At 38.3% G+C, this 26,784-nt stretch overlaps 1 protein-coding gene across 4 annotated transcripts in view; it reads right to left on the bottom strand.

Moving 5' to 3' along the window:
* Positions 1-26,784, bottom strand: part of LOC121863264 — a 94,582-nt gene that overhangs the window by 34,763 nt on the left and 33,035 nt on the right. For 3 of the 4 annotated variants that reach the window (XM_042361826.1, XM_042361823.1, XM_042361824.1), the window contains exons 2-5: positions 22,015-22,360; positions 13,582-13,731; positions 12,610-12,783; positions 2,403-2,513 (exon numbers count right to left, since the gene is read on the bottom strand). In XM_042361826.1, the coding sequence (XP_042217760.1) occupies positions 2,403-2,513; positions 12,610-12,783; positions 13,582-13,731; positions 22,015-22,131 (552 nt within the window). In that variant the 5' untranslated portion in view covers positions 22,132-22,360. The remainder of the gene's footprint in view (positions 1-2,402; positions 2,514-12,609; positions 12,784-13,581; positions 13,732-22,014; positions 22,361-26,784) is intronic. The other variant, XM_042361825.1, reaches the window with a different exon arrangement.

The following is a 26,784-nucleotide window of genomic DNA, read 5'->3' on the forward strand; positions in this document are numbered from 1 at the left end:
TTGTACTGTATGGAAGAGTGCTGGGCCAACACTTCCCATTATGCCAACTCTCTTGTAAGGACAATAAAAAAAAGGCTTGAACAAATTAAAGTGGATTTTGCAGCCTCCAAAGAAAATAGGTTATCCATCGCTACTTGAGTAAAAATTTTCACAAATCTCATTGTTCATATGAACAGTTCATCCCTCGTGGCTGAATCAAATACATTTGGAATAGGCTAATGAAAGGTGAAAACATTTTAAAAAAATCTACTTTGTGAAGCACTGCTTCACATTATGAAATTCAGGCATGCCTCAATCCCTTGCAGGCCATGTTTGGAACCACCTTATCAATCTTCAAAACCATTAAGGAAAGGAGGGGAAATATTTGTCATGAACTTTATTCTTAAAAGACCATAATTGTTGTCCTTGCAGTCTTAGTCAGAGGAATTGAAGAGGAAGAAATATGAGTGTAATGCCCACTACAGTACAGGTTGTACCTCTCTAGTCCGGCATTCTGTGGTCCGGAAACTCCCATGGTCCGGAACGATTTTAGTTTGCCCAATAGGTAGATAGGCAGCTATTTTTTTTTTTTTTTTACTTCTCTGAATTTTTATTATTATTACAGGAGTATTACATTTTTGCCCCTCAGGCTCCAATGTGGGTCAGTGACCTGTGCCAGGGTGGGCTAATCCCCGTAAAAAAACAACAACAAAGCCGCGGGAAATTAAGGTTTGTTTACATCCGGCAGTTCGGCTCTCTCTCTGTGTTTGTCTATACAGTACAGAGTACAACATTTAACCCTTCAATATATATGAACAGTAAATAAGTGTTGCCTTCATATTCTTATGTAGAGTAATGACGATGTTTTCACCTGTGCTCACTTACATACGTGCAGTCTCACTTTTCTTCAACATTAATGGTTTGCTACTTATATTGTTCCATTTATTAACATTAAATAACATTATTTCAAACAACCATATTAATTATTACATTAATTTTACTACAGCTACAACCAGGGTCATATTTTCTTGTTTTATATGTAGAACCAATCAGTCACTGGTTTTGTAAACATTAACGAAAACAATGCCGGCAGCCGTCTCGTCTCCTCGTGTGTTTTAATATTCCACGAATTATTAATGAATTGTATTGTTCATTTTACACACACAAACATTAATTCAATAAAAAAAAAATCAGAAACATTAATTAAAACATATATGAACAGTAAATAAGTGTTGCTTTCATATTCTTATGTAGAGTAATGATGATATGTTTTTCACATGTGCGCACTTACATACGCGCAGTCTCACTTTTTTCCTTTAACATTAATGGTTTGCTACTTTTATTGTTCTATTTATTAACATTAAATAACATTACTTAAAACAATCATATTAATTTTTTACATTAATTTTACTACAGCTACAACCAGGGTTTTATTTTCTTGTTTTATATGTAGAACCAATCAGTCACTGGTTTTGTAATCAACGAAAACAATGCTGTCTCATTTCCTCGTGTGTTTTAATATTCTACGTATTATAAATGAATTGTATTGCTCATTTTGCACACATAAACATTAATTCAATCAAAAAGACATTCAGTAATAAACAAAAATGAATCTTTTGTACAGAAGAGAAATGACGGTTTACACGATTGTGCACGTCGTCTGAACATTGGTGGGCCGTTCAAACCCGTCGAAATTCGAGTTTCCGCCGCCAAAATTTTAAATTATGTAGTTTTTTCTTTTTTGTGTCCAAATAAAAAACGTTGAATTAAAAACTCGCAAAATTTGAGAAGCTACTGTACGACATTTAACCCTTCAATATGTCTTCAAAGAGACCACGAAGCAGTGAAAGTGGTGCTAACGTAAGCGCAAGTCACTATCTGTCCAGGAAAAGGGTGAATTTCCATGGTCCGGAAATTTCCATGGTCCGGCACCGGTCAGGTCCCGAGGTTGCCGGACTAGAGAGGTACAACCTGTACTCTAGAAAGCTGTACTTTATTTCACCTACAGTCGCTGCCCTGCTAGGGGCACTCTTATTCTTATTACCAGTACAGTATAGGTATATCTCAAAACATTTAACTCAAAAAGGTTTGAGTGCATGAAAAATTCTATTAATTGTGAAAGCAGATGATAATTATTGCAATCATAGGCTCATAAGTTTCATTACAAACTTCAATGTATCAACAAATGTTTAAGCTAAAATATTTCTTATTAAAAAATTAAAGTATCACAAATCAATTCTGTCAGTAAAAGTTCCAGATCTACACTATAATTCATTTCACAAAAGTACAGCTGATTTCTGTTCCATAATCTCTAACAATAAGTACAGGGTATCAGCTTATATTCCTAATTCACACAGCTCTGTTTCACCTTATTCTTCCCGACAAAACTTTTTCACATACAGGTAAAAGCGATTGAGACTGACCTTAACCATGACTTCCATTGCCAGGTAACCACCAACACTCAAACCATGGACCAGCAGTGGAGTATGTGATGGGTTAGCATGTAGGAATTCTAACACTTGGTCTGCTACTAACTATAAAGGTAAAGACAATTTCATTAGATCAATATGGGCACAATATTGTAAAGCCACCAAAATATTTATCCTCAAGTTACATATTCAATAAACCAACTGTTGTTGACATTCTTTTTTATAATTATAAGTCTTCCGGGTATTTATACAGGTTGGGTATCCATTACTATATCCGAAATGCTTGGGGTCTTAAGGGTCTCGGATTTGGGATATTTTTGAATTTTGGAATACCCATATCCTGTACTGTAAACAGAACCTGTATAATGCAGTTGCTCACCAACAGGGTTGGGGCCCAAGTCTATGCACAAAATTCATTTATATATCATTTACAGTATATGGATGCATATATTCTGTAGGTAGTTTTATGAAATATAATTCAATAATTTTGGCTATAAAATATTTGATAAAATGTACACTATAGACTCAGAAAGGTAAGAAATCACTACCATCTGTTTGGCATCACCATGACACCTGACTCTGAGGTGCTAAGCAGCCTGTGTCTTACCTTTATTCATTACACATACATACTTACCCAAGTAAAAATTATGATATATGCCATATTGAGTGTATTTTCTACCATATATAGAATGAAATAGACTTTCGTATTTCAGAGCATTTTGGACTTGGGAATTTTGGATAAGGGATACCCAACCTGTAATACAGAAGCTGTATGGTTGCTCAATATAAGTTTAAGACTGCCAAAATTTGCAGAAAATAAGTCCAACAAATATCAGTACTGCAGACTATAAAAATTAGTTCAATGAAGCATGTACACACAAGACTCCTAATAAATAAAATCCTAAGCATTAAGTAAAAGGCTTAAATTCTGCAGGTACAGTCTCGTTCAAGATTCTTTGAACACTGTTGGAGAGAGCTGGCAACTCAAGGCCATTTGTTTACTATAGTACGTTGTAAAAATAATGAATGAATGTAAAAGTGATCGGTGATTGGTTACTTAGTTCCCCGTTGCTTAATTAATGGTTGGGTTTTGTTGTTTCGTATTATATTATACTTTTCTGCAGGTAGATACTGTTAATTTTATTTTAAAATGGATAGAGCAATGGGCCAACCTATATGAATTCGTGTTTAGACAATTAATCATGGGTAAATATCGGTAAGAATGTTAAAGAACGTCATGCATCAGGCATAGCTGTGTGCAGGTTGTGTATGAGGGTGCTTGTTTATCATTAATTTATTCTAATGTCTTCAAATGTTTAATTCATTTCGAGTAATTAATCCGGTCGTATTTAACCGATGTTAAACGGACTTCTTTCTAAAGACGCTCATTTCATGCAACACAAACTGCTGTTTTAATTTGCTGTGGGATTAAGCAGAATCATCGGTTCACTGATACCTGTAGTGTGTGTGTGAGTGCATGCGTGTGGAGTGTGTATGCAGTACTGGATTAAGGGGTTGGGGGGCCCTGGGCGACACCTAGCAGTGGGGGGCCCCCTGCTGACAACTGAAAATAAATACAGTGGTCCGTCAGTTAATGAACGCTTCGGTTAACGAATTACCTTCCATAAGAATCTTCAAATCGCTTAACGAAAAAAAATTCAATTAACGAAATCCTTACGAAAATCACGTTTTGTTGTGAGAGTTCGGATGGTGCTCAGAAGAAAAAAGACAGTCAATTACTTTTGAGATGAAAATGAAAATAATAATGCAATGTGAAAATGGAAAAACGGTAGCAACCATTTCACGCGACCTTGGCTTCTCTCACTCGAAAATATCAATAATTTTGAAGGACAAGGCAGAGTCATTTGCTACTATTAATAAGGGGATGCAAATGTTTGAAGAAATGGATCAAAATGTTGAGCGTTTTGCAAAAGTTGACAGACAGATCCAAGATGCACTTGCTTGCTACAGGGAGATTTACAATGAAAAGAAAAGGCAAACTGTGCAGTCTAAATAGGACACATATTTTAAGAAGTCCCCCACTGCTATCTACTCATGCCCCACCACTGCTGCCTCTTCACTCCCCAAGGATGATCCAATACCTTCAACAAGCAAGTATGTTAACCTGTCTGAAGAAAGCGAAATTGATAACCCACCCAGCCCTGTCTCCTCCTCTGCTTCATCCAATTAATGTAATCTCTATGTTTAATTAAAAAATTATTGGGGCCCCGTGTGCATTCAGTTGACTACATTAAAGGTAAGTGCACAGAAACACTTTATTAATTTTTCAATATTGATTACTTTTACTGTACCATATTTCATTTTAGATTTTCTATGTATTATTTTCGCATTTTCGACTTACGACCTGGTCAACGGTCCCTAACCCCGTCATAAGTCGAGGACTGACTGTACATTCATTTATAAAAGCACTTTTTGTGATTTTTTTCTAGCAAATAAATGTATCAAATTGTCAAATGGAAGTTCTCTTGAAATGTCTGACTCGGTGCTTAATAGCATCAGATTGTTAAGTCTCTCCTGGCGCATCGTGGTCTGCAGCCTGTTTTTGATCAGTTTCATTTTTGAGAAGGAACGCTCCCCGGTATAATTGGAGACCATTAACACCAGATATACTTCAAAACCGTTTCTACATTTGGAAATGCTGATTGTAAGCCATCGTTTTCCTTTATAATTCTGTAATAAAACGAATCATTGGGCTCATCCGCGGCTTTTGCACACAACTTTACCAGAGACGAGAATTTAATCATTTCATTGGAGATGTTTTCATTAATATCTTTTCCATAAGTTTGCAGAAGATTTTCTGAAGAAAAAATGAATGGCATCGGCTGACATGGCTTCCAGATTGCTTAAAAAGCCGAAGGAATCCTTCACCAACGTGTATGCAGAAATCCTTTCGTTCAGGGATACCACTAGGTGATCAATGACTGTGAGGCAGCATTTTGTTCGGAAATTGTCTCTTGGACTGAGATCCACTTCACTTGAACGTCCATAATCCAGTGGAGCGAGACGTATGTTTGATCGCCTCTGACGACCTGAATGGACAAACTCGGTGCTTCCTGCCAGATCTTTTGCTTTTTCCTCACAGGCGTCAAAACTGTCTCGCTTTCTTTCAACAAAACATTTCAAGGAAACCAGCAAATTTACTGCTGATTGAAGAATTAGTTTTGGATCTTGAAGAAGTTTGTGTGGTGTAGTGTTCACTTGTTTATACAGCCTTTTTATTATTTTATTTTAATCTCTGTCTTAAATAAGTTAAATCAGTTCACCAAACACGAGTTTTAGTAGGAAATATTTGTGGCGGCCTGGTGGAGTTACGGTAAGTGGTGCACAGCGAGTGTGAGGCAATCTGTTCCATTTGTTTATTGCTCTGTGGTAAAGGTTTTTAAAACTGTTTTTTACAATGTTGATTGCGGGCCCTAGATGTGGGAAGCCCAGGGCGTGCGCCCGGTACGCCCTCCCCATAATCCGGGCCTGTGTGTATGTGTACATGTGGAGTGTATGATGTATTATAAATTTTTTATCTTATTTATTTATTCATTCATTTATTTTTTATAAATGTCTAATAAAATATAAATAGAACGCTGACGTTATTGGCGGGAGAAGGTGAGGAAGACAAGAGGTGTTGTCAGTGCTGACTTCCCTTCCACTCCCTCAATTGTAAAAGACCCCTGCCAACATGGAATACCACACGCAGAAAATCACTGAACGTGGAAGAATAATCGGTATGAAGGAGGCTGGGTTTTCACCCACTGAAATTGCCCGAGAATTGGGGGTTTCTCGGTCAACTGTATACTATTATTGGATTAAGCGATGGGAAGAGGAGGGAAGTTTAAAGGACACCACAGGACGGGAATGCCGCGCAGAACAACACCTGCATAATTTGAAACCATCCGGAATTTGCTGAGGCCAACCCCTTTCAAGACTTCATTTTCAATAAGAGAGGATCTCCAAATAAATATTTCCCCTTTAACAATCAGGCGAAGATTTCATGAAGGAGGCATTCACCATAGAACTCCTGCCACCAAAGAGAAGTAAAATGAGCAATATCATGAGGGCAGGTTGCAGTTTGCTCGACGGTATGCTGAAGAAAGCCTAGATTTCTGGGGAAGAGTAATATTCACTGATGGAAAAACTTTCTCATCTACCTCTCACGGAAGGTTGCACTGCTGGAGGAACAACACCCGATATGCTAGACAGCATATTTATGAGGAAGCAAGGAGTGGCCATGTGACTTGCAATGTTTGGGGATGATATATTTGCACAGAGCTGGAGAGCTGATTGACATAGAAGGGAGATTCACAGCTGAACAGTATTTAGAAGTACGCGAAGTAGTTATGCTTCCCTCAGTACATGCATATGCTTTCCCGTTTCCCGAAAACATCATCTTCATGCAAGATAGATGTCCTATCCATACTGCACGGATTGTAACGCGGTGGTTTGCAGTACATCAACCTCTCCTCCGACATTGTCCCACCTCCTTCCATTACTTTAGGTCCGAACACATTCCAGGTTGTAGATTCCACGAAGCTCCTCGGCGTCACCATAGACAACAAACTAAATTGGAAACCACACGTCAGTGAAGTTGTCAAATCCTCCAGTTTCCGTCTCCACCTCCTCCACCGACTCAAGTCCCTCGGAGTTCCTGCACCCAAGCTCCTCAGTGTTTACACAACATTCATACTTCCCAAGCTCACCTATGCCTCCCCTACCTGGTCTTCCTCCCTAAATGCCACACAACGTAAACACCTAGAAAAAGTGCAAAAGAGGGCATGCAAGATTATTCTCTCCCCTTCCTACTCCACATATCAAGAAGCGCTCAACACAATGACCCTTTCGACTCTCACTGACTATCACCACGACCTCATCTGCAAATTTGGTAAGAAGCTTCTACACCATCCTCGACACCGGCTCCTACTACCACCTGAGATCCCTAGCCCGAGAATTGCTGTTCGACACTACAACCGCATCCAGCCCATACGTGCACGAACTGATCGCTATAAGAACAGCCCAGTCCCAACCATTGCCAAAATTATCAATAACTTGTAATAAACCAGTGTATTCACTCCCAGTAAATACTACTTCTTGCACTGTCACTATGTTGAAATGCACTGTAGTTTGAGCTTTTCCCCATCTAGTTATTATATATCTTATTTGTATCACTTATGTTACTTGTATATTATTTGTAATTCGAAACCCATTCCCCAAATATGTAACTGTATATTTTCAGCCTTCTGGCTGCCAAGCTCTTTCAATAAACCGTTAATTATTATTATTATTATTATTTACAAAGAAATTTGCAAGTTTTAGACTGGCCAAGTAAAGGTTGTGACATGAACCCTATAGAGCAGGGATTTTCAAACTATGGGTCCCGACCCTTCAGTGGGTCGCGAAATAAATAAATTGGGTCGCGAAAATAAATAAGAAAATAAAAATAAATGCACCATAATTTAGGCTTGGTTATTGTAATGTACACTCCACAGTCTAGGAAGCGACTGCAAGGAGAGCATTTCCCGATTCTTTCTTTACCTCTCGTGTCATCCGTTTTGCGCAGAAAACTCGTAATCGTAGTTTTTCCCCCGTAATCTAACCTAAGCTCATTTCATATCATTACACTTAGGTTTAATGGGTCGCAATTTAAATTGTTGTTCTGGCTGTGGGTCGCAGTAAAAAACTTTTGAAAAACATTGCTATAGAGAACGTTTGGGTCAATATTGTGAACGTGTGGGAGTCAGCTGAAGAGAGAACCAGGGTGCAGCTACAGGAGCATACACACCATGAGTGAGAGTTGCTGAGGCGGAAACGGCAACTGATACGCAATTATGTCGCCTCCATTCGCAACAGGCTGCAGCAAGTAATCGAGAATGAAGGTGGCTGGACTAAATATTAACGTGTCAGAAATAATTTTTCTATGTAATCAACGTTACATACTGAATGCACATCGATATTCATTTTTTCTATGTTAACTGAAATAAATAAAATTTTCATGAACTATGTCAAATTGTATCATAAAAGTAGAGAAAACAATCCTCTCCTAATATCCTCACTTATGCAGTATGTATTCAGGATGATTTAAGTCAAACAAATCATAACACAGGCACTTATAATTATTATGTTAAATATATTGCTTGTGAAATAATTACCATATATACCACGGAATAAATCAGAGAGGAAGACGGAGACAGAGAAACAACTGTATTATGACACAATTCATACAGTGTGTAATGGTCCGATCACAGCTGTCCGATCCGGCTCTTCAAGACACTTGTGGCGAGGAAATTGATCTTTCATATTTAAATCTCATAATCTCATACTTAATAAATTGCCGTTCACAATATACAGTATTTATATATTCTTGAAAAAAGTTTACTGCAATACAGTAAAACCTCGATTAACCGACCACATATGGGGGGAAGGGGCCGACGGATAATCCAAAAGGTCGGTTAATAAAACATAAAGTCTACGGAAACAAAACATACATTTTCAAAGTACCTTTCCTTAACCTACCTCATTTAATTCCCTCTATTCATTTTTGTTCATTTGCCATTCATATTTCAATAGAATTTGCTTTAAAACATTAACCACTTTAGTAAATAAATATGAACCAGCACAGAAACCGTGAATAAAAAATGGAAAAGTCAAAGAACATACAGTATGTCATCACAAAAATTGTGACCAAGTCCCAGGTTGCTAATCTGACTTTCTACCTCATTTACACACAATAGCAGGGTCTCAATTGCTTCTCTTACTATTGACAACACAACATACATATATTGTTTCACACTCTTGATTTTTTTTTGCATTTTTGCATTTATTTATGGTTCTTCATTACTATTATTATCATTATCATTATTAATATTATTACATTATCACCCCCCAGGCCCCGATGTGGGTCAGTGACCTGTGCCCGGGTGGGCTAATCCCCGTAAAAAAAAAAAAAAAAATTAGGAGTTCGGGATTGACGGTTAATCAAAAAGTCAGTTAATCGGGATTTTACTGTAATTGTATTTGTATATATTTTTCTCTTCATTTATTTATAAGAAATGGGAAGAAATCCTTGCCAAAATATCAAACTATGTTTCAACATTACCTCACAATTATTTCATAACTTACAATAATGGTCAAACACTCTCGCACACTTGCATGCATAGACCCATATACATACGCACGCACTCGTGAAGAAGTCGATTTCAACGGGGTCCCTTGCCGTTTTTATTAATAAAAAAAAATATAATATGTACAGTGGTCCCTCGGTTAACGAGCACAATCCGTTCCAGCAGGTTGCTCGTTAACCGAAAAACTCGTTAACCGAAACCATTGTTTCAATGGGTTTTTGGGTAATTGGTTCCAGCTCACCGAAAATTGCCTAAATTCAACAAAAAAGGTAGAAAAGTACACTTACTTTGAGGTGTGTATGTAGAAGGCTCCTGGATGATGATGATGGGAATTAGAATGGGGGTGGAGGAGAAGGGAGAAGAGAAGGCTTTGGGGTGGAAGAGAAGTCACCCCATGGCACCATTTCACCCATAAAATTTTAGTTCTCTTGGTGTAATTCAAGATTATTTTCTCTAAATCAACACTGCACTGCATTATATATTGTCAATATGTAAAATAAATTTCAAAATGACCAATAATTTGCTTGGAAACACAGAAAAAAAGCATTTAGTTGAAGAGAGTCTCAAGCAAAATGTTACCTCCACTGAAAACAGAGAGAGACTAACGCCTGTCTGGTGTGTTAACAGGCTGGATGGCACGCCAGAAACTAGTTTCTTTACCTTCAATTATGTTCAATAATTGTTAAAATGACTAAAAAGTTAATATTAAACATTGAAAATTATTGAATAATATAAACTTCTTGATATTTACTAAAATAGTAGGGAATTTAAGGCCTAAAACCAATTACTGTATTGGCGGACTAATACTACAGCTGGTGGACCGCCAAATGCAAGCGAAAACATGTTGAAGTCGGCTCGTAAAAAACTCGTTAATCGAGGGATTGCTCGTTAACCGAAGTTAAGAATCTTATGGAAGGTAAATCGTTAACCGAAATCTCGTTAACCGAAATCTCGTTAACCAAGGCGCTCGTTAACCGAGGGATCACTGTATTAATTACTGAAATCTGGTACTGAAGGTGTAGCTAATGCGGTAGCATATGCATTGTATCGCTGTAGACCTTTCAACTGTCATTACGATTGTCATCTGAGTAAACTTAGCTTATTATATATTTCAAATTACATTTCTTTCGATATTATTGACTGATAACCTGCAAAAAAAACCTTGTTTTTAAACTGGTTCATCACAGGATCACATTGGAAAGTCTTTCATTTCATAAAAACTGTGTACAGTAGTATTCATTTCATGACATAAATAAATAGATGAATAAATAAAACATAATACTGTATATAGATTTCTATTTCCAATGCCTCACAGGTGAATGTAAAATAAATAATTTTATTAAATAAAGCTCATAATACTGTTTCATTTATGCAACTGTTTTTACAGACAAGCATTGACACACACACAGGCTAAGGTACACATGTGTACACTCCACATGTACAAACACACACACTCCACATACACGCACGCACGCACGCACGCACGCGCGCGCACACACACACACACACACACACGCACACACACACACACACACACACACACACACACACACACACACACACACACACACACACACACACTCCACTTGCTCACACACGAACTCCACATGTACACACACAAGCACACACACACACGCACACACACACACTACAGGTATCAGTGAACCGATGATTCTGCTTAATCCCACAGCAAATTAAAACAGCAGTTTGTGTTGCATGAAATGAGCGTCTTTAGAAAGAGTCTGTTTAACATCGGTTAAATACGACTGGATTTATTACCCGAAATGAATTAAACATTTGAAGACATTAGAATAAATTAATGATAAACAAGCACCCTCATACACAACCTGCACACAGCTATGCCTGATGCATGACGTTCTTTAACATTCTTACCGATATTTACCCATGATTAATTGTCTAAACACGAATTCATATAGGTTGGCCCATTGCTCTATTCATTTTAAAATAAAATTAACAGTATCTACCTGCAGAAAAGTATAATATAATACGAAACAACAAAACCCAACCATTAATTAAGCAACGGGGAACTAAGTAACCAATCACCGATCACTTTTACATTCATTCATTATTTTTACAACGTACTATAGTAAACAAATGGCCTTGAGTTGCCAGCTCTCTCCAACAGTGTTCAAAGAATCTTGAACGAGACTGTAGGTATAGTAATTCAATATGAGCATCTTTCTTATCGACACTATTTTTCTGGCTAAATAAACTGTTTCAACATCAATACCAATACGTGGTGCACAACTGAGATGATGGCATACTTGCTTATGTAGAAATTTAGCTCAGAGATGTTTCAATGCTGGAGTCTGAGTGTCCAACCCAGTAAAAAATTCATTGATAATTATTAAAACCAGCATTGGCAGCTTTTTACTGCCAAAACAAGGGCAGGAGAGTACAGTTCTTAGTAAAAACAAAAGTGAGTGACTTGTACAATAAACACACATTAAGATGTAAGCACACTGTTAGCCATTTCAATGAACTGCTGTCAACTGTCCTGTTATGTAGGTATAAGAAGGGAGGGGAATGTTAGCCATCAGTCAAAAGCAACTGTTCCTACAAGACCAGGAACCTATAAGGGGGGATATTGTAAGCTATAATGAACTGCAAGAATAGAAATTTGGATACAATGCTTTTGATATTTTTGCTTCAATAATTCTAGATTTTTAAGATGGACTCCTTGGATGCGTGGGAATTTAGTAGGATGCACATATATGTTAACCCAAAGTCCAAAATGAAACAAAATTTTTGGCTACCAAATGCTAAAAGACATTATGATGTTGGTCAGGTAATCTAAGAAGCCTTCATCACATACTTTTTCAAACAATCAAAGGAAAGTGATAATTAGGAAGCAGGAACTAAGAGAAGGAAGATAAAAGTTAGACAAAGCAATACAAGAAAGAGAAATGGATAGAAGGCTGAAAACATTTATATATTAAGGGGAAAAAAACATATGAAGAGAGGAATTTGCTGAAGTCAACCTGCTGATGCTAACATTCAAAATTATAATGTACAGTGCAATGGTAAACTTGAAGAATGGCATTTTTGACCTGTGATCCTTTGGTAGGTCGTATTAGGTCAAACGGAGATAATCTGATCTTCAGTACATCAAAACCCATGGTGGTATACAGTTGGGCATACTTCTTAATGTGCCGTTCTCTGGCCATGAGCCAGCAGAAGAGCAGTGTTAGAGGACGTTCATGCTGGCTGAGGGCTGATGCAACCTGGAAAAAAACAATTTCATTTATGGTAACTTCATTTACCACACACAGGTACTAGTACTGTACTCTTAAGTCAGTAATATAAAGCTGCCTCAGCTGAGAAACTCAACGAGTAGGTACAGGTACAGGGTAGTTAGTTTTAATAAAATATGATTTTTTTTTTTAATTTTGGATATCACAAAATTCACAGTAATCTATAAATTTTAAGGCTAAAATCCCTAAAACCTTAGAGCAGGCATGGGCAACCTTTCCTCAGTCATTGGGCCGCATTACGATTTCGGCATTTTTCTGCGGGCCAACCCACCAAAACTTTTATCCTACCTAACCCAAAGTAAAGTTAATATTGTATTAGCACGGACAGTGAAACAATTTATCGCCATGTCCACCTTACAATATATATATATATATATATATATATATATATATATATATATATATATATATATATATATATATATATATATATATATATATATATATATATATATATATATATATATATATATATATATATATATATATATATATATATATATATATATATATATATATATATATATATATATATATATATATGTGTGTGCAAGTAAATCATCGTGGGTGCCAGTGATCCAGGTATATATTAGGAACAGAACCTTACATATAATATATAATAATCAAAATAAAGATCTATGGGAAACAAATGGTTTGATTAGGAAAAAATGAATAAAATCAAATCTACAAATAGCTAATAAATTAAGAGTCAGGAGACAAGAAAAAAGTATTGTAAAGGATAAGCTGTACAATACAGTACATACATACCTTCATTGTTTTTTGCGGGAGTGGAACATCACTCGAAGTGAAGAACTCAACGTTACGGGAGAACTTTCGTGAGTGAAAGTCTCGGATGTGGAGTAACGAAAGCGCTGCGGAGGGAGGATACCTGGGCCCCTGAGGTGATGATGCTCCAACCTGCCCAAGACACTTGTGTAATGATAACCATAATGACAGAAAGAGAACAGAAAAAAGGAGGAAGGTAAGTGGTGTAAGAGAATGTTATGATGGCTGCGAGTGTGAGCTCAATTCATGACCAGACTTAACTAACACTGACAGAGGTTCAGATATTATATTCTGAAGCCATGCCTGTCCAGTGCAGTACAGTACTTACCAATAGTTCATAATAGATGTGACTGACAGCTCAAACAGTGAAGAGGATAAAGTAATGTAAAATTTTATTTCTAGTCATCCCTATGTTTTTCTGACGGTTTTTGATGTGTTTTCAATGATTTTGATCTAACCTAACCTAACCATAGAACCCAGGAACTATATCAAACCTAACCTAAATTCCTAAGATTCCTCGGATGACCGAAACTAAAATACCTAAACTAAAGTAAGGGAGTGTTGATACGACCAAAATATACAGTGCATATACTACTACTGTACTGTACATTAAATATACTGAAACTGTCCTCACTAATTTACAAAAATAAAAGTCCATGTTGTCTGGTTCTATTGTAATCTTTCAATGTTGTCATCTGTGTTCCAATGTTATCTAACTGATTAGGTTCTTGTTGCCAGATTATGTTGTTGTCGGGTTCTGTTGTTATGCAGTATCTCGTTCTGTTGTTATGAATGGATATAAAGTCACAGGAAAAAAGTCACAATTTTGGCATGGATAAAAGTCTCAGGAAAAACCCCCACACATTTAATAAAAATACTATTAACAATAATAGTAATAAAATAGGTTAGGTTGTTAGGTTAGTTTAGGATAAGTTAGGTTATGGAACTTTTTTTCCGGTTATTATTGCATACGGTATCTGGTATTGAATTTTGAGAATTTAATGATTGTGATCAAGAGTTTAAACAATTCTACTTTTCTTATATGATGTTTCCTTCACAAATGGCTTATACTGTATATGCCAGGGGGACCAGGGGAGCAGAACGCCCGTGGGGTTAACGTGATGTTGGATCGCACTAGGATGGAAGTGAGAAGGGAAACTCAGCTATGGCGTTTTCTATATAAATATATTATATACAATGCAGTGCTAGGGAGTTGCTGTGAGGTGAGGAGCTTGTTGAGGGGAGGTCTTGTCTGTTTGAGAGCGCTCAGGAGAATTCCTTTCACAGGGAGGCTGTGAGCTTATATACACATCCGCCGGAAGTAGGAGTCGCTGCTTGGCCAACCCCTGCGCAGTCTAGACAGCTAGGCTTGTTAAAGAAACTTCGTCGCGGGATCGGCTGATCAGCAACTAACGGCAGTGGCAGTTGTAGGGGAGAGTATCCACTACACCACGATTAAGAGGTTAGGTTAGGTCATTTGCGAGAGAAACGTCACAGAAAAAGAAAGTGTCTTAGAATTGACTAAACTCTTGATTGCAGCTGTAAAATTCTAAAATTTAATACAGAGTGACATGAAAAATTTTCTTTTGCCTTTTTTCCTGGATTCGTTGTTGTGGTCTGTCTGTTGTCTAGATACTGTTGTTGTTGTCTGGTTACTGTTGTTGTTGTCTGGTTACTGTTGTTGTTGTTGTCTGGTTACTGTTGTTGTTGTTGTCTGGTTACTGTTGTTGTTGTTGTCTGGTTACTGTTGTTGTTGTCTGGATACTGTTGTTGTTGTTGTCTGGATACTGTTGTTGTTGTCTGGTTACTGTTGTTGTTGTTGTCTGGTTACTGTTGTTGTCTGGTTACTGTTGTTGTTGTTGTTGTTGTCTGGTTACTGTTGTTGTGTCTGGTTCTTTGTTGTTGTTGTCTGGTTACTGTTGTTGTTGTCTGGTTACTGTTGTTGTTGTCTGGTTACTGTTGTTGTTGTCTGGTTACTGTTGTTGTTGTTGTCTGGTTACTGTTGTTGTTGTCTGGATACTGTTGTTGTTGTTGTCTGGATACTGTTGTTGTTGTTGTTGTCTGGATACTGTTGTTGTTGTCTGGTTACTGTTGTTGTGGTCTGTCTGGTTACTGTTGTTTGTTGTCTGGTTACTGTTGTTGTTGTTGTCTGGTTACTGTTGATGTTGTCTGGTTACTGTTGTTGTTGTTGTCTGGTTTCTGTTGTTTTGTTTTTGTCTGGTTACTGTTGTTGTTGTTGTCTGGTTACTGTTGTTTGTTGTGTCTGGTTACTGTTGTTGTTGTTGTCTGGTTACTGTTGTTGTTGTTGTCTGGTTACTGTTGTTGTTGTTGTCTGGTTACTGTTGTTGTTGTTGTCTGGTTACTGTTGTTGTTGTTGTCCTGGTTACTGTTGTTGTGGTCTGTCTGGTTACTGTTGATGTTTATTTGTCTGGTTACTGTTGTTTGTTTGTTGTTGTCTAGTTTGCTGTTGTTGTTGTTGTCTGGTTACTGTTGTTGTTGTTGTCTGGTTTACTGTTGTTGTTGTTGTCTGGATACTGTTGTTGTTCTGTCTGTTACTGTTTGTTTGTTGTCTGGACACTGTTGTTGTTGTTGTCTGGTTACTGTTGATGTTGTTGTCTGGTTACTGTTGTTGTTTGGTTACTGTTGTTGTGGTCTGTCTGGTTACTGTTGATGTTGTTGTCTGGTTACTGTTGTTGTTGTTGTCTGGTTACTGTTGTTGTAGTTGTCTGGACACTGTTGATGTTGTTGTCTGGTTACTGTTGTTGTTGTCTGGTTACTGTTGTTGTTGTTGTCTGGTTACTGTTGATGTTGTTGTCTGGTTACTGTTGTTGTTGTTGTCTGGTTACTGTTGTTGTTTGTCTGGTTACTGTTGTTGTCTGGTTACTGTTGTTGTGGTCTGTCTGGTTACTGTTGTTTGTGGTCTGTCTGGTTACTGTTGTTGTTGTTGTCTGGTTACTGTTGTTGTTGTTGTCTGGTTACTGTTGTTGTTGTTGTCTGGACTTTTCTGTTGTTGTTGTCTGGTTACTGTTGTTGTTTGTTGTCTAGTTGCATTGTTGTTGTCTGGTTACTGTTGTTGTTGTTGTCTAGTTACTGTTGTTGTGGTCTGTCTGGTTACTGTTGTTGTTGTTGTCTGGTTACTGTTGTTGTTGTTGTCTGGTTACTGTTGTTGTTGTTGTCTGGTTACTGTTGTTTGTTGTTGTCTGGTTACTGTTGTTGTGGTCTGTCTGGTTACTTCTGTTGTTGTTGTTGTTGTCTGGTTACTGTTGTTGTGGTCTGTCTGGTTACTGTTGTTGTTGTCTGGTTACTCGTTGTTGTTGTTGTCTGGTTACTGTTGTTGTTGTTTGGACACTGTTGATGTTGTTGTCTGGTTACTGTTGTTGTTGTCTGGTTACTGTTGTTGTTGTCTGGTTACTGTTGTTGTTGTTGTCTGGTTACTGTTGTTGTGGTCTGTCTGGTTACTGTTGTTGTTGTTGTCTGGTTTTCTGTTGTTGTTGTTGTCTGGTTACTGTTGTTGTTGTTGTCTGGTTACTGTTGTTGTTGTTGTCTGGTTACTGTTGTTGTTGTTGTCTGGTTACTGTTGTTGTTGTCTGGTTACTGTTGTTGTTGTTGTCTGGTTACTGTTGTTGTTTGTTGTCTGGTTACTGTTGTTGTTGTTGTCTGGACACTGTTGATGTTGTCTGGTTACTGTTGTTGTTGTTGTCTGGTTACTGTTGTTTGTTGTTGTCTGGTTACTGTTGTTGTTGTTGTTGTCTGGTTACTGTTGTTGTTGTTTTGTCTGGTTACTGTTGTTTGTTGTTGTTGTCTGGTTACTGTTGTTGTTGTCTGGTTACTGTTGTTGTTGTTGTTGTCTGGTTACTGTTGTTGTTGTTGTCTAGTTACTGTTGTTGTTGTCTGGTTACTGTTGTTGTTGTTGTCTGGTTACTGTTGTTGTTGTTGTCTGGTTACTGTTGTTGTTGTCTGGTTACTGTTGTTGATGTTGTTGTCTGGTTACTGTTGTTGTTGTTGTCTGGTTACTGTTGTTGTTTTTGTCTGGTTACTGTTGTTGTTGTTGTCTGGTTACTGTTGTTGATGTTGTTGTCTGGTTACTGTTGTTGTTGTTGTCTGTGTTACTGTTTTTTTGTCTGGTTACTGTTGTTGTTGTCTGGTTACTGTTGTTGTTGTCTGGTTACTGTTGTTGTTGTCTGACTTCTGTTGTTGTGGTCTGTCTGGTTACTGTTGTTGTAGTCTATCTGGTTACTGTTGTTGCTGTCTGGTTACTGTTGTTTGTTGTTGTCTGGTTACTGTTGTTGTTGTTGTCTAGTTACTGTTGTTGTTCTTGTCTGGTTACTGTTGTTGATGTTGTTGTCTGGTTACTGTTGTTGTTGTTGTCTGGTTACTGTTGTTGTTGTCTGGTTACTGTTGTTGTTGTCTGGTTACTGTTGTTGTTGTCTGGTTACTGTTGTTGTGGTCTGTCTGGTTACTGTTGTTGTAGTTTATCTGGTTACTGTTGTTGCTGTCTGGTTACTGTTGTTGTTGTTGTGTCTGTGGTTACTGTTGTTGTTGTTGTCTGGTTACTGTTGTTGATGTTGTTGTTGGTCACTGGTTATGTTGTTGTCTGGTTACTGCTGTTGGATGTTGTTGTTTAGTTACTGTTGTTGTTGTTGTCTGTTACCGTTGTTGTTGTCTGGTTACTGTTGTTGTTGTCTGGTTACTGTTGTTGTTCTTTGTCTGGTTACTTTGTTGATGTTGTCGGTTACTGTTGTTGTTGTTGTCTGGTTACTGTTGTTGTTGTCTGGTTACCGTTGTTGTTGTTCGGTTACTGTTGTTGTTCTTGTCTGGTTACTTTGTTGATGTTGTCTGGTTACTGTTGTTGTTGTTGTCTGGTTACTGTTGTTGTTGTCTGGTTATTGTTGTTGTGTCTGGTTACTGTTGTTGTTGTTGTCTGGTTACTATTGTTGTTGTTGTCTGGTTACTGTTGTTGTTGTTGTCTGGTTACTGTTGTTGTTGTCTGGTTACTGTTGTTGTTGTTGTCTGGTCGTTGTTGTGGTCTGTCTGGTTCGTCACCAACCCATTTCGTCACCAATATGAAATCCGTAAGTTATTATTTTACACGAATAGAAATTACACGTGTATACAGAGGATTAGATAACTTTTGTTATTATTATAACATGAACATTAATTATTTGATAAAGAAAACGATTAAAACATTGGTAAATAAATAAAATACAGAACAAATGAAGGTGATTTGGCACCAGTGCATAAACCACTGAGCAGCAAAGGACACTCGTTTATATTGTCCCCGTTCTTCACAGAGAACCCTCAATGTTGATTTGCAATTACAAGCTAAAGTCGTGCACAAGAAACGCAAATCATGACAAACAAGTCCATCTCTGGAAGCTGTGGGATGAATATGAAGAAAAAATATTACCACTTCTAATTTCTGAAGAAAAAATTTGTCAGCATCTTCCTTCAAGCTAGCATGAGTAATAACAATGTTGTATTTTATTTTATTTTTTAATTTTAGTCTTTCACATATTGTTTAAGTAAGATGATTGCCGGCGTATTAGCAATTTTTTTTTTCGTTTTAGTCTTCAATAAATTGTTTAAGTGAGATGCTTGCATGAATAACGTTTCCATTTTTTTATTTTGTTTAATAAATTGTCTTAGTGAGATGCTTGCATGATCCATCGTATTGTTATGCCGAGGCATAATTTCGTAATACAATTTTGTAAACTAAGTTTTGATATTTTTCTATCCCAAACAACAGTTATTTTCGTGTATATAATGATGTATTAATTATGTAGGAATTTTCTGGAATGCATTGCCCTTGAAATGGTGATGGGGATGAAAGCGGTGACGAAACTGATAAAAAATGGTAACGAAGCGGGTTGGTGACGAAATGGGCACACCCTGTTATGTTCTCTTGTCTGATTTAGTTGTCGTCCTGATGGTTCTACTGTTGATGTCTGTCGTGTTTTGGGTTAATATTTGTTTAATGGCTGTGGAAAGAATTTTGTATTTGGTTATTCCAGGTAGCTTAGGTTTGGTTTGGTTAAGATAGGTGAAGTTAGGTTAAGATAGGTGAAGTAGGGTTAAGATAGGTGAAGAAGTTAAGATAGGTGAAGTTAGGAGTTAAGATAGTGAAGAAGTTAAGATAGGTAGTTAGAGATAGGGTGGAGGTAGTAGGAGAGAAGAGAGATAGAGGTGTAAGATGAAGAGAAGGGGGGAGTGGAAGATAGGTGAGTAGGTAAGATAGGCAGTTAGGTTAAGATAGGTGAAGTAGGTTAAGATAGGTAGTTAGGCATAGGTGAAGTTAGGTTAAGATAGGTGAAGTTAGGTTAAGATAGGTGAAGTTAGGTTAAGATAGGTGAAGGTTAAGATAGGTGAGTTAGGTTAAGATAGGTGGTTAGGTTGATAGGTAGTTAGGTTAAGATAGTTAGGTTAAGATAGTAAAGAAGTTAAGATAGGTGAAGTTAGGTTAAGATAGGTGAAGTAGAAGATAGGTAGTTAGGTTAAGATAGGTGAAGTTAGGGTTAAAGTAAGAAGTTTAAGATAGGTGAAGTAGGTTAAGATAGGTGAAGAAGGTTAAGATAGGAAGTTAGGTTAAGATAGGTGAAGTTATAAGATAGGTGAAGTTAGGTTAAGATAGGTGAAGTGGTTAAGATAGGTGAAGTTAGGTTAAGATAGGTGAAGTTAGTTAAGATAGGTGAAGTTAGGTTAAGATAGGTGAAGTTAGTTAAGATAGGTGAAGGTTAAGATAGGTGAAGTAGAAGATAGGTAGTTAGGTTAAGATAGGTGAAGAAGTAGGTGAAGTAGGTTAAGATAGGAAGAAGGAAGATAGGTAGTTAGGTTAAGATAGGGTAGTTAGGTTAAGATAGGTGAAGTTAGGTTAAGATAGGTGAAGTTAGGTTAAGATAGGTGAAGTAGTTAAGATAGGTGAAGTTAGGTTAAGATAGGTGAAGTTAGGTTAAGATAGGTGAAGTTAGGTTAAGATAGGTGAAGTTAGGTTAAGATAGGTGAAGTTAGGTTAAGATAGTGAAGTTAGGTTAAGATAGGTGAAGTTAGGTTAAGATAGGTAATAGGTTAAGATAGGTGAAGTTAGGTAGATAGGTGAAGTTAGGGTTAAGATAGGTGAAGTTAGGTTAAGATAGGTGAAGTTAGGTTAAGATAGGTGAAGTTAGGTTAAGATAGGTGAAGTTAGGTTAAGATAGGTGAAGTTAGGTTAAGATAGGTGAAGTTAGGTTAAGATAGGTGAAGTTAGGTTAAGATAGGTGAAGTTAGGTTAAGATAGGTGAAGTTAGTTTAAGATAGGTGAAGTTAGTTTAAGATAGGTGAAGTTAGGATAAGATAGGTGAAGTTAGGTTAAGATAGGTGAAGTTAGGTTAAGATAGGTGAAGTTAGGTTAAGATAGGTGAAGTTAGGTTAAGATAGGTGAAGTTAGGTTAAGATAGGTGAAGTTAGGTTAAGATAGGTGAAGTTAGGTTAAGATAGGTGAAGTTAGGTTAAGATAGGTGAAGTTAGGTTAAGATAGGTGAAGTTAGGTTAAGATAGGTGAAGTTAGGAAGATAGGTGAAGTTAGGTTAAGATAGGTGAAGTTAGGTTAAGATAGGTAGTTAGGTTAAGATAGGTGAAGTTGGTTAAGATAGGTGAAGTTAGGTTAAGATAGGTGAAGTTAGGGTTAAGATAGGTTAGTTAGGTTAAGATAGGTGAAGTTAGGGTTAAGATAGGTGAAGTTAGTTAAGATAGGTGAAGTTAGGTTAAGATAGGTGAAGTTAGGTTAAGATAGGTGAAGTTAGGTTAAGATAGGTGAAGTTAGGTTAAGATAGGTGAAGTTAGGTTAAGATAGGTGAAGTTTGGTAAGATAGGTGAAGTTAAGATAGGTGAAGTTAGGTTAAGATAGGTGAAGTTAGGTTAAGATAGGTGAAGTTAGGTTAAGATAGGTGAAGTTTGGTTAAGATAGGTGAAGTTTGGTTAAGATAGGTGAAGTTAGGTTAAGATAGGTGAAGTTAGGTTAAGATAGGTGAAGTTAGATTAAGATAGGTGAAGTTAGATTAAGATAGGTGAAGTTAGATTAAGATAGGTGAAGTTAGGTTAAGATAGGTGAAGTTTGGTTAAGATAGGTGAAGTTAGGTTAAGATAGGTGAAGTTAGGTTAAGATACTCTCAAACATGGAGCCACAGCCATTAAACGAATATTTACCTCGTTTTGTTATAATCAATGGTGTTGTTATTTGTGGTTCTGTCCGATTTTTTTGGTTTTTAATGAAGCTATCTACCTGGTTTTGTCTTCATATTGTCGGCTGTTAGTTATTGCTGGGTATATTTGCTTGGTTTTGTTGCCCGAGGCTTGTCTGGCTTTGACTGAATGACTCTGGTGTGTTTATGTCCAAGTTAATCAGGATATCTATAAATAGTAAAAAGGAATAACATTACTCACCTTAAACGTAACGCAGCAGGACGATAATGTAACCCTCGGAGCTATAACAGTAGAGGCGAGACACGAGCCGCCACGCCCCCGCATCCCGTTCATCATGTGTCGTACCTGTGGCAGCATCCTACTCCTACTTGCCTGCTACACGCTACCGGCCGTATGGTATACACTGGGTTGCCTGGCAGCACGGTAAACTTTTTTTTGTACTTCGTGTGCTAAACTTATCCAGTAGTATCAAATAACATAAAATCTTGACATATGTATCCAGTTATGTTTCGGACAATAACGATCAAATATCTTAGACGTTATTCGTTTCCCAGGTTTGTTGGATTTTTCGTACAGTAGTTCGACACTGAAAATTAAAAACAAAAAACATTATCAATCTTAAAGAAAGTAAACATTCATAGGAATTTTGGTGGCACTTATATCACAAAAGGTTAAAAAAGAGAAAAAAGATAGACTGTTTCCAAACGATCGTGAGCTTTTATATCCAATTTACCGATAAAAACTGGGTCTCTTTTCACATGACCAGGCCTTGATAAAATGTATGTGCCTAATCGCACTTGCGAAGATACTAATATACCACCTACATGTTGATGGGAAATTTGGAGATCTCCCCCTCCCCGATGGTGGCAGTTAATGAAATATATTTTCTTACTTACTGGGAAAATTTTCAAAATTCTTCAAACTTATATCGGCCTACATATGCCTCCTGGTGATGTGTGGCAGCACACGGCAGTGCTCATAAATGACAAATTCTTAATGAGATATACTGTAGATACTGTACTCATTTATTGCAATAAACAAAAATTATATCATGGTAATACTTTACCTTTATTATGCAGCCACTGATCGGCCTATTAGCCGCTTGGGCTAACAGTTTTATAATTGTTTTAATTGATGAACTAGAATTACGAATCTTGTTATGTGCCTAGCTGATCTTATTTTTAGAAGTGCAACTTAAAGATTAATTACCAAACATTGAGAAAGTATGCGATCATTATAGCAACTACTTGAACAACAATAGTTCAAGCATGGCGGCAGTTGGGCCTATAACATGCATGAATAAGTAAATTGGAATTTCAGAGGTGGATATATGTCATTTTCGAGATAGAACTATATTTTTTTTCTCAATTGATCTGTAAAATACCTAGTTTAGATGCATAGGAACAGATAAATATCGCCCACCGAAATCTGCAGTTTCGGTTTGGATAAAAAATAGCTGCCAGCAGTACAATAATACCAAGCTCTTGAGTAATACAAAAGAAAAGTATTGGCATGATAGACCCACATGGGGAATGAATGTGGGAATCCTTGGAAAGTGTTCATGAAGAAAATATATCAGTGTAATGAACAAAGAAACTAATATTTATTCCAACAAATAATAAACCAATTCAACTATTTGTCATCTCCATGTTGTCTGTCCTGAGCTTCTCACAAATTGTAAACGAAGCAATGGACACAGTCTACCTGTGTACACAATAAGTACCAGTTAAACTTACGTGTTAAAAGTCTCAAGAGAAACCAGGTTAGGTGTTGCCTCTGTGGTCTGAATAGCAACAGTGCCGATACACCAGCCGCCTCACCAACCCTCTCTCGATGGGTGAGGGCTGCTGAGTCAGGTGATTATACACAAACAAGCTCCCTTACTACCACCCAACACCTCACCTCCTCTAGGTCTCTCATCTTCAACCATCTCAACACTTTACACACTGTATACTGGCAGGCACACCCAATAAACATGACATGACTTACAGCCTAACATAGTGTTTGTTTATGTGTCATCCTTCTCATTACTGCTTGTGGTAACATGATATGACACTTGAACCTTCAGTTCCCTCCTGTAAATCGACTATTTGTAATTGACAGGTTTGACTGAAATAAACTGGATCGAGTTGCGTGGCAGGTTAATCTCCTTACGGGGCGATTAAAATAACAATAACAAATTGTTTGGAACTACCTCGCAAGAAATCCAAACGAATATAAAAGAAATACAAGAGTTCTGTTTAGGGCAAGATCTTTGTTAAACATTAAAACATTATATTACGATTTCTTTTCAAAGCTACCGAACCCTAAGAATCTCAAACTTATTAGTGTCACAAATATAACAATCCTTAGAGTACAGTTAACCCTCTCTTTACGCGGTCCCACATTCCGCGTTTCCACGTTTATGCGGTGCCTTGCCAGAACCTAACGTGCTCACATTACGCGGTACGTGAACCCCATTACGCGGAGAGTGTCCGGCGCGACACTATTTTTAGATTCGCCCCACCCGCCACCCGTCCGCCTGCCTGCCTCTCCCTCCTCCTCCCTCCTCCTCCCTCCGCTTGGGCAAGCCACGCGGTAAGGTTGCGCAGTGTGTGTCTTTGTTGCGTTATCACCGACGTCATATGGCGTATCCGACTGTGATTGGCCATGCATCCCTACCCCCCTCTGCTGCTAGCTGTAATTGGCTTAAAGTATTATGACGTGTCCACCCGGGGGGGGGGAGGGAGGGAGGGAGGAAAGACGACGCTTGACCTAGCCGCGGCAGTTTCATCCCTCAAGGCCACACCGTGTAATTGTGCATCCATTGTTCAGTAAAATGGCTTCCGCCGGACCACCACCCCCAGAGAGAAACCTTTCCTTACCTGGACCCAGCGGCACTAAGCCAAAGAAGACACGACGTTCCTTAAGCTACGAGGTGAAGTATACCATACCATCATCCAAGAGTTGGAGAAAGGAACAAGGCAGGTTGATTTGGCGCGCCAGCATGGTGTGAATGAATCTACGATTCGTACAATAAAGAAGGATGCAGCCAAGATAAAGGAGCACATGAAGATCACAAAGTCTACAGGTGCTTCTATGATCAAGTATTTTCACAACCAGGTGCTTCTCAAGACAGAAAAATTACTTGTGAGGTACTTGGTGCGTCAGGCGCGACGGAACATGGCGGTCGACACGCGCTCTGTTAAGGACTATGCATGTGAAATGTACATGGCAGTGGCACGAAAGATGGGAATTACAGAGCCCAAACCCTTTAATGCTTCCTCTGGGTGGTTACAGAGGTTTAAGATCCGGAACAAGATCACCAATATGAACATTGGTGGTGAAGAAGCGAGTGCTGACCGTGCTGCGGCTAGGGAATTTCCTCCGTTTTTACGTGAGATTATGGAGGAAGGACAGTACAGTGACGACCAGGTGTTTAACATGGACGAATCTGGTCTTTTCTGGAAAAAGCTACCTTCCAAGTCCTTCGTTGTAAAGAATGCCAGCAGGATTCGGGGCCGGAAGATGCAGAAGGAACGCATCACCGTCCTGTTTACCACCAATGCCTCCGGTACCTGTAAGCTCAAGTTATCGGTGATCCACACAGCACGCAAGCCGCACGCCTCCAAAACCATGGACATGACCAAGCTAAATGTCCACTGGCTGACCGCACGTAAGGCGTGGATGTTCTCTACACTGTCCCTCTCCTGGTTTGATGACTGTTTTGTTCCCGATGTAAAGAAATTCTGTGAGCGACAGAATGTGCCATTCAATATTTTGTTGCTGCTGGACAACGCACCAGGACAGTCGCCCCTACTGTTAGATCGTCACCCCAACGTAAAAGTGGTCTTCCTTCCTCCCAACACTACGTCTATATTACAGCCCATGGACCAAGAGTTAATCTGTAATGTAAAAGCTGCATTCTCAACAAAAAAATTCAAACTCCTGAACGACTACACCAACACCAGGGAAGAGTTGCGTAACCTGAGTGACACCACCACCGATAGCAAGAGCGAAGAAGGATCAACAGTTGGCACAGCAAAAAATACTGTTCAAACAATTCTGGAGAGTATTTAACATCAAGAAAGCTGTGGACTTCTTGGTGGAGTCATGGGATCAGCTGTCTATTGCTACAATTCGTCACGCATGGAGACATGTGTTGCATGGAATACCAGGTGAGAGGAGGAGTCAATCTGTGACTGGTGAGGTTCAGAATGTTGCAGTAGCAGTGGACCTTGCCAGAGAAGCTGCGCAGACTGTTACAGTTCCAGGCTTCTCCGAGACCACCAACGACGACATCCTGGAGGTGATCAGAGATCCTGAAGTGACTGCCGACGAGATGTTGGAAGAAGATCACGTCAGTGAAGAGGAGGAAGAAGGTGCGTCATTCTCCGAAGAACACAGTTTAACTCATAGTGATATTAAGGGTGCCATGGAGTGTGCAGAGAAAATGAAGTCCTTCCTTTCCCGCGACAATGACGATGACCGCTATGAAGTCTTCCATACCCGGCTGGTGCAGGCTATGGAGCCGTACATCACGGTGTATCAAGACAACATAAACACCAGCCGTCAAAAAAGCATAACCGAGTTCTTCGCCCGCAACCCACCACAGCCAGCCCAAGCCAGTGATAGTGACAGTGAAGATGACTTTGAGGGATTTGTCAGGGAAGCCCTGACAACTGTAAGTGACAGTGATGGTGATTCACCTAGTAATGGTGATTCACCTGAGGGCCAGTAATCTGCCCTCTGCCTCGGAACCAGCCTCCATCCCCGTATGCCGACCCATCTCTTCTACTAACGTAAGTGTTCCACATAACTTTTAGTTTTTCTAACCTAACCTTTATTTTTCCTATGTTAACCTTTATTTTTCCTAACCTAACCTCTTCTATATTACTTGTTTTTTCATACCATCATAAAGTTAAGATAAAATTTTTACTACAACATAGTTGTGTGTCGTCAAAAAGTGGAGTTTGGGGATCGGCCCGGACTCTATTTCAATTAATCCCATATGTTATGTTATTCACTTTA

Source organism: Homarus americanus, unplaced genomic scaffold (assembly GCF_018991925.1).
Source record: "Homarus americanus isolate GMGI-L3 unplaced genomic scaffold, GMGI_Hamer_2.0 scaffold46197, whole genome shotgun sequence".
In the NCBI taxonomy this organism is placed as follows: Eukaryota; Metazoa; Arthropoda; class Malacostraca; order Decapoda; family Nephropidae; genus Homarus; species Homarus americanus.